Source organism: Electrona antarctica (genome assembly GCF_951216825.1).
Source record: "Electrona antarctica genome assembly, chromosome: 12".
NCBI classification, from domain to species: domain Eukaryota; kingdom Metazoa; phylum Chordata; class Actinopteri; order Myctophiformes; family Myctophidae; genus Electrona; species Electrona antarctica.
Window position 1 is genome coordinate 47,464,942 of NC_136793.1, and position 19,670 is coordinate 47,484,611.

At 42.6% G+C, this 19,670-nt stretch overlaps 1 protein-coding gene across 1 annotated transcript; it reads right to left on the reverse strand.

The window, feature by feature from the left end:
- Positions 1-238: 238 nt before the first annotated feature.
- On the reverse strand, positions 239-14,179 carry LOC306933351 (surfeit locus protein 4-like). The gene is made up of 6 exons (XM_079515543.1): positions 13,970-14,179; positions 7,240-7,426; positions 4,311-4,387; positions 4,085-4,128; positions 3,279-3,465; positions 239-1,876 (listed from the first exon to the last, which is right to left on the reverse strand). Exons 1-6 carry the CDS (start codon positions 14,015-14,017, stop codon positions 1,610-1,612), a joined length of 810 nt encoding a protein of 269 aa, XP_079371669.1. The 5' UTR covers positions 14,018-14,179; the 3' UTR covers positions 239-1,609.
- Between the last annotated feature and the right edge of the window lie 5,491 nt (positions 14,180-19,670).

Below are 19,670 nucleotides of genomic sequence, written 5' to 3' on the forward strand. Positions count from 1 at the left end.
TAGCTATTGAAAAATAGCAGATCTACAAGCTCATAGCGCGCCACCGAGTGGCGCGCTATGAACTTGTAGGTCTGCTATTTTTGAAAGATCGTTAAAATGTGCCTCAAATCTTTCAGAAAATTGTCATGATTTAGAAAACCTTTTTTTTTTATTTCGACGTCAGGCCTGAATGGGTTAAAAGCTAAGGCGACACAGATGCGTCCTCAGGTCTAAATGGGTTAAAGCAGACAGGACTGGATACCAAATAGCCACCATATTTATTGTAGTTCAGACCAAATTACAACTCACTCCCCCATCAGGAGAGTGAGACATTCACTCCCCCATCAGGAGAGTGAGACATTCAGACATTCACTCCCCCATCAGGAGAGTGAGACATTCACTCCCCCATCAGGAGAGTGAGACATTCACTCCCCCATCAGGAGAGTGAGACATTCACTCCCCCATCAGGAGAGTGAGACATTCACTCCCCCATCAGGAGAGTGAGACAATGGATATAAAACTTGTAAGGATCGTAGCTTTAAAGTCATACTGTGTAACGTATTTTTCCATTAAACAAAAGTTATTTTAGATATAATCGTTCGCCGGTATATATTTTTTATAATAACCGTTCCACATAAACAAGTGTCGCGACTCGTCACCAAAAAGACATATAGGCACCGGAAATGTACCAGAAATATATTTATTAATGTATTTTACAGTTAATAAAAAAGAAAACATAATTTTTTCAGCGTTCCTTCCATATAGAGTACAAATGCTGTCATGACAACAAAGCGTGTCGCTAAAACAGTCTCCTAAAATGAACACAGTATGACTTTAATATAAAACAGACAGAAGCCTTGCCCCCCTGGATCGCACAAACACAACGTCTCACTGGTCCAAACGGGCCACGATAGATAAAACCGCACGGTCAGGTCTGCCCATTGCCATATAGAGACGACACCCAGCAATAAACAAACAATACACCACAGATATATCAATTGTTCACCGCCACCTACTTTGCTGGAGGAGGACGTGAGGATGATGATGCTTATCACTAATGGACAAAGGAAAAGATGGATTTATAACTTCCTCTTCTGTGTGCATGTGACATGTAAACACAGCGCCGGCCCATCATACGTGGAAATGTCCGTTCTATTCTCTGCAATTAACACACAAGGTCATGTGACAATCTCCGATTGGTCCATATTAAAAAAGAAAAACAAGACAAATGCATGATGGGAATGTTGGACGCAAGACAAAAATAAATACATACTGAACTGTATGACCTGACTGACAGACAGAAAGAGAAAGACAAATTTACATGTCGGCTGTGGAGAATGTGTGTGTGTGTGTGTGTGTGTGTGTGTGTGTGTGTGTGTGTGTGTGTGTGTGTGTGTGTGTGTGTGTGTGTGTGTGTGTGTCCTGAGTGGTCAGGACAGTCCATCTTTCTAAACATCCATCCATTCATTCTTTCTTCCCGCGTTCATCGCGGTCAAATTTGGTCTTCTCTTCTCCTCCCTCCATCTTCTCCAAGCCATCATCTCTCTCTCTCTTCCTCCCTCAACATGTTCTTCCTACAGAGACCTCTCTCTCTCTCCCCCACTATCCGCCACGGCTCAGACACCACACCTCACCATTCCTTCTTCTTCTCGTCCATGGACACACCCCCGGGGCCCCTGGCCACCACCATGAGAAGTCCTCCGATGACTGAGGTGGTCTGGAAGAAGTCGTACTTGAGGAAGTCATGCATGGGCTTGTAGGTGGGGACGGACCAGAAGGCGTTGAAGTAGACATTGATGCACAGCAGCCACAGGCACAGCGTCAGCGCGGCCAGCTTGGTCTTCAGGCCCACGGCCACCAGGACAATGAGAGCCGTTCCTACCAGGTTCTTAAGGATCTACAGCACAAGCAACGGGAGAACAGATAGAACAAATAAATTCTCACGACTGAAAACTTTTGCCAGGCCAGGCTAAGTCCTAGCTCCTTTAAGAAACCGCGTGAAAGGAGCCCACACTGCCACACACTAGCGCCGTGTGTCCGACACACTTAACACAATATGTAAAATTATGATCTTTTGGTAGCCATACAGCTAACCAGTTGAAGAAATTGCAGATTGAAGCGTTAACAATTGCGGTTATGAGATCATTAGGATATCCTGGAAGACTGAAATAACTAATAAGTGATAATAGGCTAGTATCTACAAGTTTACAACATGTCGCAGCGTGACGTGTTGTAAACTTGTAGCCTGGCTAATAAGCCAGACTCAAATCACACTGTCGTGTGGTATTTGAGTCTGGAGATGCTGTGTATGGATCTTGTTTCCTGGGGGGCGGGTTCAAACATTTTCTCTTTGACGCAATTGGTCAGAGCTACTGTCAGTCAAAGGTCTCAAGCATTGAACGTCACTGTACCAAAGCCCGCCCATATTGCATACCGTGTCCCTATTGGCCACACCAGTTCTCTGGTGTAGGAAATGGGCGTACAATTGAGCCTCTCCAGACCGTAATCCGCCGGCAGGCAATTCGGTCTGGTTTATTAGCCAGGCTAGTAAACTTGTAGATTAGCCTATTTTTGGTGCAGGACACACTTCTACAGAAGACATGTTGACTTCTATGGAATTCAAATTGTCGTGTCGACAATGTTTAGCTCTGGGTTGAGTGATAGGTAGGAGTTGATAGGTCAACGATTACACATTTAAGTTGACGATTAATTGTCACACATTTGTGATTAACGAATTAATTGTGTTTTTGGCATTGGAAATTGGAACATTATGAATAGAAACTACAATCCCATTTTAGGCTTCATAATAAAAAAGTACACAGGGCAGATGAAATATACCAAGAAATTACTGGCATTTTTTTATATATACTTTCATGACACGTTTAAGCTTGTATATCTGCTTTTTTCTATGAAGGATTTATGGACACGATTATGACGATTATGACAAACTAATTGCGAATTGCTTTTACCTCAAATAATTAGATGATTATGTAATAATAATTGTGACAACCCTAGTGATAGGGCTGCCAACTACAGACTCCATGAGTCTGATCAACCACTTGACCAATTGAAACCCAGCATCCTTATTCTGGGGGCAATATTTGGCAAAACAACAGCCGATCTACAAGCTCACAACATGTCACGCTGCAACGTTTTGTGTTAGTTTGTAGATCGGCTATTTCTGCCAAAGAGATTTGGTGTAGATTGGAAAAAAAAGAGACCTGGAAATACCGCTGCGCTGTACACGTTTGTTTACATTACATTCTGATATGGTCTCTAAATCACGCCGCCTAACTCACAGTGAAGAGGTTGAGCTCAAAGTGCAGCAGAGTCATGAACATGAGCACCAGCAGAACTCGTCCTCCCAGCTGCATGTACTGTTTGGGACTGTTCTCTCTCAGGCTCGGCACGCCAGCAAACATGCTCTTCCCCTCTCCTCTGGACTCAGCCAGCAGCAGCAGCAAGCCGCCACCCAGAGCCAGGTTCCTGTAGCCGTGAGGAGAAAGAGAGAGAACACACACTCAGTTAAATGTATTCATTCCATTTCAGGCATCTGCATAGAGTGCAGAAGTCCGACGTCATTTCACATCCTACCCGGTTTGCATCCCCCCCACCCACCCATTCTGAATTCCCATAGAGTTATTTTTAAATTGCGTCAAATAAGAACTGTGTTCCAAAAATAAACAAATGATCCCGGCGGTTTCACTCATATGGATATGAAGAATCAACTGATGTTACTGCCACCGAATTAGCCGGAGCCGGCACCCTGGCTGTGGTCCTGTGGGTCTGGAACTTCCAGAGACCCCACGGGGACCCCCACACGGAGTTGCACCACTCACTTCACACGGGTGTGATTTTTTTTTAAAGATTTCTTTTTTGGCTTTTCTGCCTTTATTGATAGTATCAAGTGAAGATGGACAGGAAAGAGGGAGAGAGAGAGAAGGGGAGACATGCAGAAAAGGTCGTCATGAACGGGACTCGAACACACAAGGCGCTGTCAGGCCAAAGCCTATAGGCCTATGTGGCATGCGCCTGGACCACTTGGCCAGCAGGCGCCCCGCCCCAAACATATCTTAAAAAAGACTAATACTCAAATCAAACTCACCTCATCAGAAATTTCACATCCCAGAGAATGCTGTATGCTATAGTCTGACAGACAGAGACAGACAGACAGACAGACCATTAGATCAATAATAATACAATAGTAGGTTTACAGTAGGTTCCCACCAATGGGTTGCCAACTTGGTAACACCCACCAGACAGCAAGTTCTGAACACACATACACTGAATATAATGTATATAAATAATCATAAGGTGGTGTATATGGTTACCTGCATGGCGATGATTCCAAACAGTCCGCCACAGGCATACTCAACAAAGTTCCTACTGAGAATTAATACACATCCACCTAGATAGACAGATAGACAGAGAGAGAACATGTTCATGACATTTATACTTTCTTTATTATTTACAAAATGTATCATGGCATGCTGTACCCGTTCCATCATGGATGTATGTCCATTCTTGATTTAGATTTTCATAGGGCAAGGTAAGAACTAAGAGCAGTGCTTTCCTCTCCCCGCTCGCTCAGTCAGATCAGCCAACACAGGGAAGCTGGCAGAACCTTCACTAAAACATCTGGGCTCCACACGTCCAAAACTCTTCTCCCTTCTGGCTCCCAAACTATGGTATGAACTCCCCATTGCAATTAGAACTGCAGACTCCCAATCTCCCGCCTTAGTCTGAAAACTCACCTCTTCAGAGCCCACCTTAGGCCGTAGCACTTGCACTAGCCTCGATGACCTTGCAGGCGTATGCAAAGGCTAAAATACCACGATTGTGCTGAATATAATATATAATAATATGTTATTTTGTGCAAAAGCTCCTTATTGGCTATTTCCCCTACCATAAGCCCTAAATGAATTGCATTGAATTGAATGGGAATTGAATTGGGATATGGGGTGTTGTGCTAATTCGCTTATTTCCATCGCTCAAAATTATTATTTTTTTGTATATATCCTCTCTTCATAATGTAAATAATATCCCAAGCGGCACACTTTACTACTTATTTCGATGGAAATAAGCGAATTAGCACAACACCCCATAGCCCAATTAAATTCCCATTCAATTCAATGCAATTCATTGAGGGCTTATGGTAGGGGAAATAGCCAATAAGTTTTTGCACAAAAAAACACCTGGACCTCTTTGGTGGGGACGTAACGACTACAAAGAAAGGTAAGAAAGCCTTCTAGCATGGAATTCTCCTTTAAGAGAAAAGAGAAAAGTTCTGTCTAATGTGCATGTATTGGAGCCTGGGGGATCGAGAGCATGTACTGGTGTGGCTGTGCATAGGCGGATGTTTCGCCGTCTGGTGTAAGGTAGAGGGAGCATAACCTGGAGGTCCCTAGGGCAGTGGGGGGTGTGCCTTTTGTACAGGACTGTAGCGGCGACAACGTGTCTTGATTGATTGATTGATTGATTTAAGTATTTATTAACATATTGGAGAATTACAGTACATTTCAAGCACAACTCAATACAAAACTGTTAACGACACCATAAAGCATTACACTTGTTTACAATAGGGTCCACCATGTTCAATTCACCATAACATTTAGAGACGTACAAATATACACTTCTATATAGCCAAAAACAGGAAATCATCATAGAGGTCCAGGTGTTATTTTGTGCAAAAGCTCCTTATTGGCTATTTCCCCTACCATAAGCCCTAAATGAATTGCATTGAATTGAATGGGAATTGAATTGGGCTATGGGGTGTTGTGCTAATTCGCTTATTTCCATCGCTCAAAATTATTATTTTTTTGTATATATCCTCTCTTCATAATGTAAATAATATCCCAAGCGGCACACTTTACTACTTATTTCGATGGAAATAAGCGAATTAGCACAACACCCCATAGCCCAATTAAATTCCCATTCAATTCAATGCAATTCATTGAGGGCTTATGGTAGGGGAAATAGCCAATAAGTTTTTGCACAAAAAAACACCTGGACCTCTTTGGTGGGGACGTAACGACTACAAAGAAAGGTAAGAAAGCCTTCTAGCATGGAATTCTCCTTTAAGAGAAAAGAGAAAAGTTCTGTCTAATGTGCATGTATTGGAGCCTGGGGGATCGAGAGCATGTACTGGTGTGGCTGTGCATAGGCGGATGTTTCGCCGTCTGGTGTAAGGTAGAGGGAGCATAACCTGGAGGTCCCTAGGGCAGTGGGGGGTGTGCCTTTTGTACAGGACTGTAGCGGCGACAACGTGTCTTGATTGATTGATTGATTGATTGAAGTATTTATTAACATATTGGAGAATTACAGTACATTTCAAGCACAACTCAATACAAAACTGTTAACGACACCATAAAGCATTACACTTGTTTACAATAGGGTCCACCATGTTCAATTCACCATAACATTTAGAGACGTACAAATATACACTTCTATATAGCCAAAAACAGGAAATCATCATAGAGGAGGTAGCATGAGCTAACGTGTTTCAGCGCTACGTCACATCATTTGGAGCGACACCCACCCGGAAGGGTTGACTCCCACTTCTAGCCCAGAGCGGCCAATGCGTTCCTCCAGGCTTTCATTTTTTGCGCAGACAAAAATGAAAGCTTGGGTACCGAGGCTATAGAGGAGGTAAAAAGGGAAAAAAGGGAAAAAAACTAAAAAAACGGGAGCCAGTTTCGAATTGCAGCCGTCTGTAAGGTGCTCTTTGAGAGCGGTTTTGAAGGAGTCAAGGGATTCGCATGTCTTAATGTGTCTTAGTGGCATAGGAGCTAAATTAATTTAGTCCCTTGTTTGTGCCGAATCTGGGTTGCACATGGTTTGTTGAACTCCCTCTGGTGTTGTGGGTGTGGACTTTGCTGACATTAAGGAAGTATTTAGGTATCTTGGTGGTGTATCGAATCTTGTGGATGGACAGTACAGTATGTGCAAAGAGTAAAATTAAACAAGGCAGATACCGCGACATGTACGCTCGCTCGGCAGCATTTAATTGCACAGCAACTTCCTGGTTTGTGCTGGCACTGGCAACATGCTAACTAATTAGCTTGAATTACAGGGCGTGTTCAGAAATAACGCACTGAGCGCACTGTTCAATGCAAACTAATAGGCGAGTGTGCTCCCAGTGTGCATTTCCGAACGCACCCACAAGCTCAACTTGTTAGCTTGCAGACCTGTTCTTTTTGGCAAGTGAAACAGCTGTGCGACAAAGAATAATAATGATAAATTAGGCATTATTTGTCTTACTCAGTTGTCCCAGCAGGTTGATGAGAACAAAGAGGGAGGCCAGGAACCAACCGCAGCTCCACGTAGCAGCGATGTAGTCCTTCTGTTCGCTCCACTGGAACCACATCCTGACCCCATCCTCCAGGAACGTACTGATCAGACAGAACCTCGCCACGTGAGGGAGATACTGCTTCGTCACTCTGAGGAACTACAGGGGAGGACAGCGATGAATGAGAGAGAAATTAACAAAGAGAATGGAGGAAGTTCCTGTTCCCTGCAGTGGCATGACAGCCACTAGGGGGTGCTAACCAACCAACTAACGACAGAAAAGACTTGAGGATGGGGAGAGCTACACAACACATACCGGTATCCGATTTAAAATGTTATGCTAATACAAAATAATAATTGTATTATATTTGCATATTATGTTTAATAATATGACCGCATATAACTTTCTGTTGTACAATTTACAGAGAGATGTATTTGAATTCACTTTTTCATTATTGTCAATGATCTATTAGCAATACAAATCTAACCATTTTCATGCTCTCTCAACCCTGGTCACACAGTGTGTGTGTCAAATTCTCTGGTTTAAATGTGATTCATGTGACGGTGGGGTGGTTATATAGGTCATGAAAGAAGTAGTAATAACATTATACGTATGTGTGCGTGCGCGCGCGCGCGCGCGCGCGTGCACGCGCGCACACACACACACACACACACACACACACACACACACACACACACACACACACACACACACACACACACACACACACACACACACACACACACACACACACACACACACACACACACACACACACACACACACACACACACACACACACACACTTAATGGTTCAGTTAATGGTTTAGCCGTAACGACCCAGATGGCCAACTGGACAGGAGAGCAGGACAGCGTAGGTGATACTGTGTCAACACACGGTGCCTGTCCACTGACCAATCCATCTAATTCAAAACAACTTTATTTATAAATGGGTTTATACAGCACATTTAATAGTTTGTGTTTATGGGTTTTGTGTTTTATGAGTTTATTTGTGATTTCTCTCTGGTTTTACTGTGATTTTTGTGTTATAGGTCTCATTTACTTTTCCACTGTAAAGCACTTAGGTCAACTCAATTGTTTTTATTTTAAGCTAGAGAATTAGCCCTTCGCTAAGTCCCTCCCCAACCCGTCCTTGTCCAATAGGCACAATGGCAGCGAGGAGACAGGGCAAGCTGTCCTTCTCCCCCATAGAGATGCATGTTAAATGACAGGATTTCTCCATACAAATAATCGATCATTTCAGTAGCTACTAGCAAGAGCATCAAAATGTCTTCTAAATCTAGTCAACCAGGCCTGCTGTAGGCTATGCACTGGACAAATTTGCATGACATTATTTAAATAAACTAGAAATACAGAGGGAGAAATCAACTTTTAACGTCCACCCGACAGGAGTTTTCATGTTGCACGGTAAGACTACGGTCACCTGGGCGGGTCAGTCGTGTAACTTTCCCCACGTTAAGCCGTGTATATGTTCAACAACACAGCCATGCAAAATAACACTGACAGCTATGAGGTGGCAAAAGTTGGACCTGCATAGCAACAGTTGCTAAACTATTTGGATTGGCATTGGACAATCGCCTTTTGGGGTAGGATTTAGCGAAGGGCTAATTAAAGGGTATCTTTGAAAAACAAAGAAAATGACCCGTACACTGTCGCACTGCCCTCCACGTTTTTGTTTTTTAGGAACCGCTCTTAATCCAGAGCGATTTACATTAAGCAAGAACAAAAAAGCATGGCAATACATCACATACATAAAAATCTATGTGATGAAACATGCGTAACAGTGGAAAATCTATATAATGAAACTGTATATACACTATAAAGTGCTATGTCTACATAAAATGCTATAAGTCTGTATAAAATGCTACATGAAGTGCTATCTAAGTTACATAAGTTGAGCCTTTGCATATGCCTGTAACTTAAGGTCGTCGGCTAGGGCAAGTGCTACGGGCCATGATGGAGTCTGAAGAGGTGGGTTTTCAGACTACGGCGGAAGATTGGGAGTGAGGCTGCAGTTCTGATTGTAATGGGAAGTGCATTTCATAGTTTTGGAGTCAGAAGGGAGAAGAGTTTGGGGCGTGTGGAGCGTTGTCCCTGCGTTTTTAGTGAAGGTACTTTGCAGCTTCCCTGCGTTGGCTGATCTGAGTGCGCGGGAGGGTTTGTCGGGTTCGATCATACTTAAGTTGCAAGATATGGGGAGCCATACCTTTGGTTGCTTTTAATGCCAGCATCAAAGCAACCAAACCAATTGGTTTCCTTTCATTTCTGTGTGAAAAACATGGTCGAATATGTGAATAGACAATGACTATTATGGAATCTGTTCTCAGTGCCTGACAGTGTGCACAGAAGGACTTGTTCATGCTGGTCCACACAGTAACACAACTAAGTAACACCTAGAGGTGTGATTATTTTAGTTTTCTGGAATTAGTCATTAGTCAGGCAAACACAGGAGGCGCAAACACCAGTATTAAGGGGTGATGACCACAGCAGATAGGAGGACGCACTACTCGTCGCCACAATGCAAAATATTTGTTTTATTGAGACCAACGTTTCGACAGTATTGCCTTTCAGGGATCCTCGGAATAAACTATTTTAGCATCATAGTCAGTCATCATTCTGAAAGAACTAGACAATACCCAAACTATGCACACTCTCCCAAACTTAACCTACGCATACAGAGCACAGGTTATGCGCTATATCCTCCTGCTGTGTGCGACAACCGGTATATTATTTTGACTTTTTTTTATCTGTATATCTGCAATTATGCAGCCAATGTGTCCCAACTTTTAGCCACTTTCAATCCTTATTTTTGACATCATGTCATTATAGGTATTTTTCAATTAGTTAGTTACAGATTAGCCTTAAAGATGATGGACTTCCGTGGATTTCTAGGGGACGGGCCTGGAGGGTACGGGAACCAAGGGCCAGAAACTGAACACTTTATCGGACTCAAACACAGCATTGTGCACTGTTCTGTTCTATAGAGACGGGCTAGTATGCTAGACTAAGTGAAGGTTAACTATTAACTTTAGCCTCCAGAGACTGCTGAGTTTACCGTTTCCCAAAGAGAGAGAGACACACACACACACACACACACACACAATAATTTAACTATCTCAAACACACACCCTCATTACCACAATACGCATCATAATAAGCATGCACACACCCCTAACCCTCCAATTATGTATGTATGTGTGTGTGAGAGAGAGAGAGAGAGAGAGAGAGAGAGAGAGAGAGAGAGAGCATGCTAAGCTCCTCCCACAGCAGGCCACATCAGCAGTACAGAGTAGCTGGTAGCCAATCAGCAGACAGAGTGGGAATTAATGAAACAGAGAAGAACAGGGAAATCAGTTGCAGAAGAAGGAAAAGACGCTGGAGCAGCTTGGACAGTTTTAGCCTTTTTATTCGGTTGCTAGTATAAATAATGACGTGACGTTTCCATCTTGCAAACTTCCTCAGAGTCATGACTCTGAGGAAGATTGCAAGATGGAAACGTCAGTCATTATTATTTATACTAGCAGCATCCAAATAAAAAGGCTATAAAACTGTCCGAACTGCTCCAGCTGCCAGCATATTTTCCTTCTTCTGCAACTGTTGTCCCTGTTCCTGTGACGCACCAGACTAGCCAGCCGTTTCAGGCTTGAGGCGCGTTGGTCTCAAGTTTATTTACAACTGAGAGTCAGTCAGCACAGACAGTTCTGGAGCCGTTCTGCTGAACACAGTTTCAGAATCAGGATGCCCGGTGATCAATCCAGAACCAGTACAGAAAAACCCTCTGTCTCTGTCTGTGAGCTCATGTTACACATGGGACAGTCACACACATCACATACGGTACACACACCCCACTTAAGATCTAACTACATAAAGATTACGTTTTCTCTTGTTGCAACTTGTTACTTTACCTCCAATTAACTGACTGCCAGACCAGTATGTCTGAAGCAATTCATCTACACGAAACATCTCCTGATTACGACACACACACACACACACACACACACACACACACACACACACACACACACACACACACACACACACACACACACACACACACACACACACACACACACACACACACACACACACACACACACACACACACACACACACACACACACACACACACACACACACACACACACACACACACCCTCCAGTATTGATGCTCTGTATGAGTCATACCTGTACCTCCTGTCTGTCAACATGTTCTAACGGCTCATTGGTCGTATATTTTTAACCTAAATTATTCGTGGTTCATTGCCTGAACACACATTCACACCTACTACCCACATCGCTCTATTACATGGGATATAAGAGGCATTTAAGATAGAACACATTACAATAATTGTCTTAACAGTTTTTATAGGGGGTGGAAGGTATTGACTCTGGAGGGTATTGAACTTCACTTAGGCTATTGGATATGGATAGAGGCCATTTAATTTGTATTTTATTGTTATGAACATCACAGTGGCCATTAACTTCTTTGCTATACTTTATACACATCACCTACATAGTGTAATTATTGTGTAATATGCTGGTGTAATTAGTCCTCCTGGATACTGTTTGTCTATGCAAGGACCTCCGTTTGCCTATGCTGACTTGGCCCGAGGAAGACTCACACACACGTTCAAACCAGTTGGGAGGTTTCCTTTCATGATTTCTTATTGTGATAAGCACTAAACTAATGAAGGCATATATTTAACCACATTCTTCGCTCAGCGAGTGTGTCTGAAGTAACTAAAAGGGATTTGTTTATTTTTCTACTGCAAGTTGACAGACACTACAATCGAGAATAGAATAGATCAATTACTTTTGTGAAATTGTGTCCCTTCAAATCATTATGCTTCTATGCCAAATACTTCTGTCCCACAGATAAACAGTGCTGTCTGTCCTACAGAGATACTAGTGGTGCATTAATTTAATCGATGTGGCAATATATCGATCGAACATCCGGACGATAGGTGAATCGATCGAGAGGCTGCTGTTTCGATACGGCAATTAACGGTATGAATTATCTGGGTGACGCAGTGTTGACAAACGTACCTCTGTTTGACGTTATCAAAGCCCCCCTTGCAAGTTGCAATGCACTCCCTTCCCAGACATTTTATTTTAATTTAAAGATCTGTGGGCCTGAAAGTGTTTTATTGTATTTGTGCAACATGGTCATTATTTTTGAATAAACGTATAATCGATATATCAATATATATATCGTATCGTGGCCTCTGCATCGTGATACATATCTATCGTGAGATTGCAAGCAATATCCACCACTAAGAGATACAGTAACATTTAAAGACAAGACAATAATAATAATGAATTTTGTCTTTAGATGTCTTGATGAATTAAATACACGGGACCACAATGGAAACAACTCAAACAAGCCCTTGTATTGTGTGTTATCCTCGATTCCTTTTAGCATCGTTGTATAATAATCGTACCGCTGACTCTACTATTTGCAAACTGTTAATAAAGCATTCAATCAATCAAAAATAACATATGGTTAAATTCAAGGTGTGAAACGCTGATCTTTGAAACACATGAATACTGGTATATGAACAGACAGATCTTTCACTACTCAATTGGACCTAGCTAGCAATAGCATCAATATTATATTACAACTTCAATGATTCATATTAACTAATTCAATCTGATTGACTGATCCAGTCACGTTGATAAATAAACACAGTAAGCAGCACTGTGAGCTGCAGCAACACTGTATATTTATAATCATGTAGTTATATTAATTTGTGATTAATTGAATATTAAGGAACTCAATAGAAACAAGCCATATGCTTTCTTGGGTTGGGTCCTCTTAGCAGACCTTGTATTGATCTGTACTTTCCTGGCATTTTTCTGCAAACTAGCTGTTTAAAGTATTGTGTGTGTGTGTGTGTGTGTGTGTGTGTGTGTGTGTGTGTGTGTGTGTGTGTGTGTGTGTGTGTGTGTGTGTGTGTGTGTGTGTGTGTTAGAGAGAGAGAGAAGAGAGAGAGAGATATCAAAATAACACGTTGTCCTAACTTTTTTAGGGTTAATCCTTGAACCCGAAGGGATGGTCGCACTGCGATTAGCTAGTTGTCAAGGTTGTCATGGAGACAGACAGCGGCCCTGACAACCAACTATCCAATCACGTCTCGGTCGTCTCTTCGGGCTATAGGATCTAGAGTGTACCTTCCCTTATCCGCCCATTTCCTTTTTCTGAAGAATCCCTCGATTTTCGAGAACTTTTACTTTTAAACATACGAACATAAACGTCAAACATGCTCTCTACATTAACGCATGATAACGTTACATTTACTCTCTGACTGCAAAACACATCATAAATGTTACAATTCTACTCGTTTCGTTGCAGTTACACTCGGTTGTGCTTTTATCAGACAGAGCAGTGGAGTGAGTGAAGCTGAGGTCCTCCTCCGGAGCTCAGTCAGGTCTCTCCCCGGGGTTCAGTGATTGTTTCCCGGGAAGAGAGAGAGAGCCGAGCCCCGGCCAGGTACCACCACACTGTCAATAAAGTTAAACGACCGTTGGCGTTGTAAAGTTTGTTGCGGACAGACAGACAGTAAAAGAAACGAGACGCTCTGCTCTTGCTCTCCGTCCACCGGGGGACGGGACTGACTGAGCTCAGCAGCAGCATCTCCCCGGGTCACAGTCGTTGTCTCCCGGGGAGCAGTGAGTGCTCACCTGGTCCGCAACATCCTCGGCCTGGCCCATCACCTCGCTGTGCCCCATCTTTTCTCCTCGATTTTAAGGCACTGAGAAACAGACGCGGTGATGATGATAATAATAACACACTGGATCTGGTGGACCGTTCTTCTTCTGTTCTTCTAATCTACGATGATGTGCTGCTGATGCTGCCGCTGCCGCATCCGCTACTTCAGATCTGACCCACAATACACCGCGAAGGGCGAAAGCGCGCCTCCTGTAGGCGTTGTAGGGAAACACATGCCACGTGGACTGTCTGTCACACAGGCCCGAGAGAGAGAGTGTGTGTGTGTGTGTGTGTGTGTGTGTGTGTGTGTGTGTGTGTGTGTGTGTGTGTGTGTGTGTGTGTGTGTGTGTGTGTGTGTGTGAGATGCTCAGCTTGTGGCATTGTTTGGTTTATAATGGGAGAGATTTAAAAAAGGCAAAAAGTATGCTCTATTCAGTCTATGCACTGTGTGTGTGTGTGTGTGTGTGTGTGTGTGTGTGTGTGTGTGTGTGTGTGTGTGTGTGTGTGTGTGTGTGTGTGTGCGTGCATGTGCGTGTGTGTGTGTGTGTGTGTGTGTGTGTCTAATCTCATCTCGTGGCATATACATCACCAGCTGGCAGCTGATACAGAATTACAGATCAAATCACATAAGTGTAAATATCTGCCTAAATCAAGAGTTTGTCTATATGTCGGCATCTATCTACTAGGTTTCTACTCCAGTTTTGAATATACAAAGAAATTAAATGTGTGTATGTGTGTATGTGTGTATGTGTGAGTGCGTGCGTGAGTGAGTGAGAAAAGAAAGTGTCCTTTCAGTAGCACGATCTGTTGACCTCATTAGGACACCTAGCTACAAGCTTTTTTAGTAATAAGTTAGCTATGTCTCTCTGTACTTAACATACTGTAGTTGCATAGTACATAATATACAGTAGTACGTATTCAAACAAACAACGTAAATCACAATTTCCATGAAGTTATCCCCAATGTGCTGTAGGCCTAATCATGTTTGGCAGTTCACATACAGCATGTGCAAAAAAATAAATAGCCGAATCATGGATTGAGCAGGGAGAGGGCTTGAACCAGTTCACGGACAATGTTTATCTAAATTTGAAATTATAGGGAGTATGTCTCCTTTTGCTGAACTAAATGTCTTCTTTTTGCAACATTCAGGTATGAGGCCTGCACATCTGTCACGTTTTATGTAAAAAAAAGAAAAAAAAAGAAAAAGAAAATGTATAGTGCTGCAAGCGCTGATAAGAGAGGTCAAGGAATGCAGCAACAATAACAAATATTGTATCCAATATACAAGGGCTTTCGTGACTGCATCAATGAGACTGCATAACAGAAAATGTTATAGCCTAAGCCACAAAACTAGTCTTATCTGCCAACTGACAGGCAGACTGCAGTTTGAGATATTTTCATTGAGTTTGATTACATAATGTAATGTTTTAAACAACTTGTCTTGAGCAAATTTTCACACCACAAGTGTAATTAAAGGAATGTTTCACAACTTTGCAGTTACAAAAGAAAATAGTAAAAGAAAAAGGAAATCAAATAAATATCCATAAGGCATTAGGGCTAAAAGCAAAACAAAAAGTCCTGGGGATCCGTTTCTATTGTTGTCCTAATTACATGGTGGTCATTTCTATTGTGTTCACCAGCTACAGTTTACAAAAAATAAGCTATCAGGCTAACTTTTAATACTGAAAAGTTACTCACGAGGGATTTTCAGTCATTTGCGATTGCACTTTTGGTTTGGCTGTGATTGATTGAATTTTTTATTCCACAGTATGTAGAATGGGTACATTCAAACGAAAGCACAAGTCAACACAAAAACTGTTACTTTGTGGACAACACCATGATTCATTGATTTGGGTGTGCAAGATATGGTGAATGCGGAGACGGTCACCGTTGGGCATGCAAGCACCGGCCACTCCATACAGTTTTCTAGGAATTTAAAATGTGCAGGGGCATCGGAGAAAGCACATTTAAGCTTGTGAGAATCCTTGAGCTGCTTGGAATTGAAGCAGTTGAACTTTGAAGATCCACTCACAGAATTTGGCAGCTGCCATGTAGTCCCTCTGTGCCTGACCTGTGAGCTGCTTTATCTCTTATCCAGCAACTGAGTGGCTCAGGACCTGAGTGGCATACACATTCAGAACTCCTGTTTGGAGTCGAAGTTCTATAGATCCTCCAGAATTGCCCAATATGAAATGATGTGATCACCGTCCAGTGTGAAACCGTGGTTGGTGTTGGTTGTTGCAACTGTCTGCTGTGGATGTGGTTGATGGATGGACAGCATGACTCTGCTTGTCTGTCAAACAAAACAATATAAATATATATAAATTATGAACTACAGTTACAAGATTAACAGGATTTTAGTATGACATAGTAGAGAATAAGAATGTGGCTCTAAAATGCATTGATGTGATGGGCACCCTGAATTAAATCTAGATTGACTATCACTCTCTGAAAGGGATGGTATAGCAGGAATCTCAGTTATCCCTGTAATTATACGACAAGCTTACTTAAGTTACTTTTCTTTGGTGGCAATTCCTGACTCTTCTTTGGTGGCATTTTCCTTGACTCAAAGTCGAGTGGGGGTGGTGGCTTAGGGGCACAGACAATTGTGGGCACTGCATTCCAATTTAATCCGGCATGGCTACAAGACAAGGACAAAGATACATCGGTACAGTATATGTAGAAGTGTAAAATGTTGTATTGTGTTGAACAGCTTTTCTTTTTAATTTAACTATAAACATGTTTAATATGGCTGATATTTTTATTTATTTATTTCCCACCACGGAGTAACCTCGTAGCCTCGGTCCCATCCCATGCTTACTTATGTGCAAAAAGAAAAGGCGTTACCATGTCTAATCTCGGACGTAGAAAGAAATCACGCGTGGTGATCCACCTGAAGCCGCACCCACAGCTGTTGTATGATAAAGGGTGGAGGGGTTAGGGGAGGGGCTGATAGTGTGATGTCACTATATTACTGTTTTTTGAGTGGTGCAAACCACTCCAACAACCAGCTTTGTTTGTATCCGTGTTTGTGTGTACCTGTACGTGGGGCCCAAAAGAATGAGCATGGTTACTATGGTCACTGACATTACGTCAGACCACAGCTGATCAGGCTATATAAGACCTTGCACCACTCAGTTCACACGGGTGTGATTTTTTCATTGGCGTTTGACTGTCAAGTTTTCAGCCTCCAGGAAGAAACCCTAAATACAAAGGGAAGACATCATTGTACATAACAACCACACCAAAGGGTCTAATGAAGTAATGTCGGGGCACGGTGGCACAGTTGGTAGTGCTGTCGCCTCACAGCTAGAAGGTCCTGGGTTCGATTCCCGCTCGGGACGCTGTGGGTGCTGGCGGCGTGTTTCCTCCTCCGCGTCATCAGTGCCCATACCCGAGGCGGGGTTGGCGAAAGGGCCTTTCTGTGTGGAGTTTGCATGTTCTCCCCGTGCCCCCTAGGGTAGGTACCCTCACAAAAAACATGCAGTAATCCTGGTCTCTAAACTGCCTCCCCCTGGCCAGCCGGGGCGCCTGATGGAGGGGAAAGGAACTGGTTGGAATAACGTGTTCCTTCCACGCGCTACGTCCAACCAGGGAAACTCCCCCCTGTCAGGTGTAAAGGAGCAACTTGGACACTCAGGCATGAAGGAAGCATGAGTTCAAGTCCGTTGCTCTCCCCATGTCCCCCATATATGGGGACTAGGTTGGTGGAGGGTGTGTAGAGCCCAGGATCACATTAGATAATTGACACAGGGGTGAAAAAATGGGTTACAAAATTGTGGGATAAAGAATTATATGAAGTAATGTCACCTCTTAAACACATGAAAAATTGGAAAAAGTAGCCTACAAAAATCACGGCATCCATTTATATAGCTGGACCTGGGTACTTAGGTCCAGATCAAAGGTCAGTTTTAGGTGCAAATAATTGCCTGAGGAAGGTCGCAAGACCGAAACGTTGCTTTAATAAAATGCTCTGAACCCAGCAAGTGGCGGTGTGCGGGTGTCCCTCCTTTCCACAGGTGCAAATAATAAAAACGAACTGGTTAGTTTAGCCAGGTGCCAACTAAAAGCCTGCATGGGTACCGAGGCTAGGTGCCACCTTACTGTAAATCTAACAATTGCCAGATGAGGCATAGCCTATACAACACAAAATGGACTGGCTCATTATATTTTATTATATGAAATATTTTTAAGTTTGTGTAAACACAAACATTGAAGTGAGGACGCAAATTCTAAATGGCTGGAATGAGATGATGTATGATGATGTATGATGATAAGAGCACCCCTCACTTCACACGGGTGTGATTTCTTGACAGTTCAGCTAAATGTATAGACAGTCTATTGTTCTACAGAAAATGCACAGGTTATGTGGCTTCTGATGCAGAACCTGGGAACCATTCACTTTTAGCAATAGCCTACTATGAGAACAATCTGATTGTCAACATCTAATCTTGAAGACTCAGGGGCATACATTTTCAACAAAGGTTAATGCTTTGTGGATTGATACATCATCATTCTACTACTCATAAAGTGGTGGGTACACCATAGCTTGCATGATTTACGAACAAAAATAAGTTCCTAATGGAATTTGGGCTTGGCCATTCTAAGTTTGTGGCATATCCTTTGAAATCTATGGCTTGTACATGCAGCTTCTAAAATGTATTGAGCAGCAGAGCAGGTTTATATATATATTTTTAAATAATGGACAATTCTATGTAGGCCTATCTGTTTAGCAGTCTATGATATGATCTATGATATGATAATATGTAACAGCAATGGTGATTTTCACTGTCTAGTTAAGTTAGTAGCCTATCTAGCTAGCATATTATTTTAGTGATCAAGCCAGGCCAGGCGGCCAGCTTTGGAAAACGACTGCAGTAACGAGCAGAGCCTTAGCGTGATGGCGGCAGCGCTACCGCTGCGCCATCTAGTGGTGAATTGAGTTTATTTTCGTCTCTTGTTGAGATACACAGTACACACGCCCCAGAGCCGAAGGAGGCTTCTATCTTTCTTCGGCTATGCTCCTCCCCATTTGCGTGCAACGCGCGGAAACTGGAAAGCCATGTGGATGTGGACTGTCTGTGGATCGAGTTTTCTTTCATTTTCACTTTGACTTTCACTCGAGTATAAGGCTGGGACCGATGCTAACTTTCACTGGACTTTGTCATCAGTTCCTGACTCCAGTTAAGGTAATTATCAGCCTTCATACTTGATTGATTGATTGATTGATTGATTGAAGTATTTATTAACAGTTATTAACAGTATTTATTACAGTACATTTCAAGTACAACTCAATACAAAAACTGTCAACTGTGAGTGGACGACACCATCAAGTATTACACTTGTTTACAAGAGGGTCCACCATTTTCAATTCATCATAACATTTAGAGACTACAAATATACAAAAACAGAAAATCATCATAGAGGAGTGTGGGGTGTCGTTCTTGACAACAAACTCTCCTTTGACTCTTCATGTTGCCTCTACATCAAAAAAAGTCCAGCAGCGTCTTTTTTTTCTGAGGAAAATGCGTTCTTTTAATGTCTCGTCTGTGATGATGACTCTTTTCTATAGAAGTTTTATTGAATCTGTTCTCATGTTTTGTATGGTTGCCTGGTACGGTAATCTGACCCTGGCAAACAAGAACAGGCTCAGCAGCCTCGTCAAAGTGGCCA

Coding starts and splice junctions, on each gene's coding strand:
- LOC306933351 (XM_079515543.1), bottom strand. CDS start 14,017: ATGGGGCACAGCGAGGTGATGGGCCAGGCCGAGGATGTTGCGGACCAG. Junction 7,427..13,969: donor CCGAGGATGTTGCGGACCAG/GTGAGCACTCAC, acceptor CCTCCCCTGTAG/TTCCTCAGAGTGACGAAGCA. Junction 1,877..3,278: donor TTGAGCTCAACCTCTTCACT/GTGAGTTAGGCG, acceptor CTTGTGCTGTAG/ATCCTTAAGAACCTGGTAGG.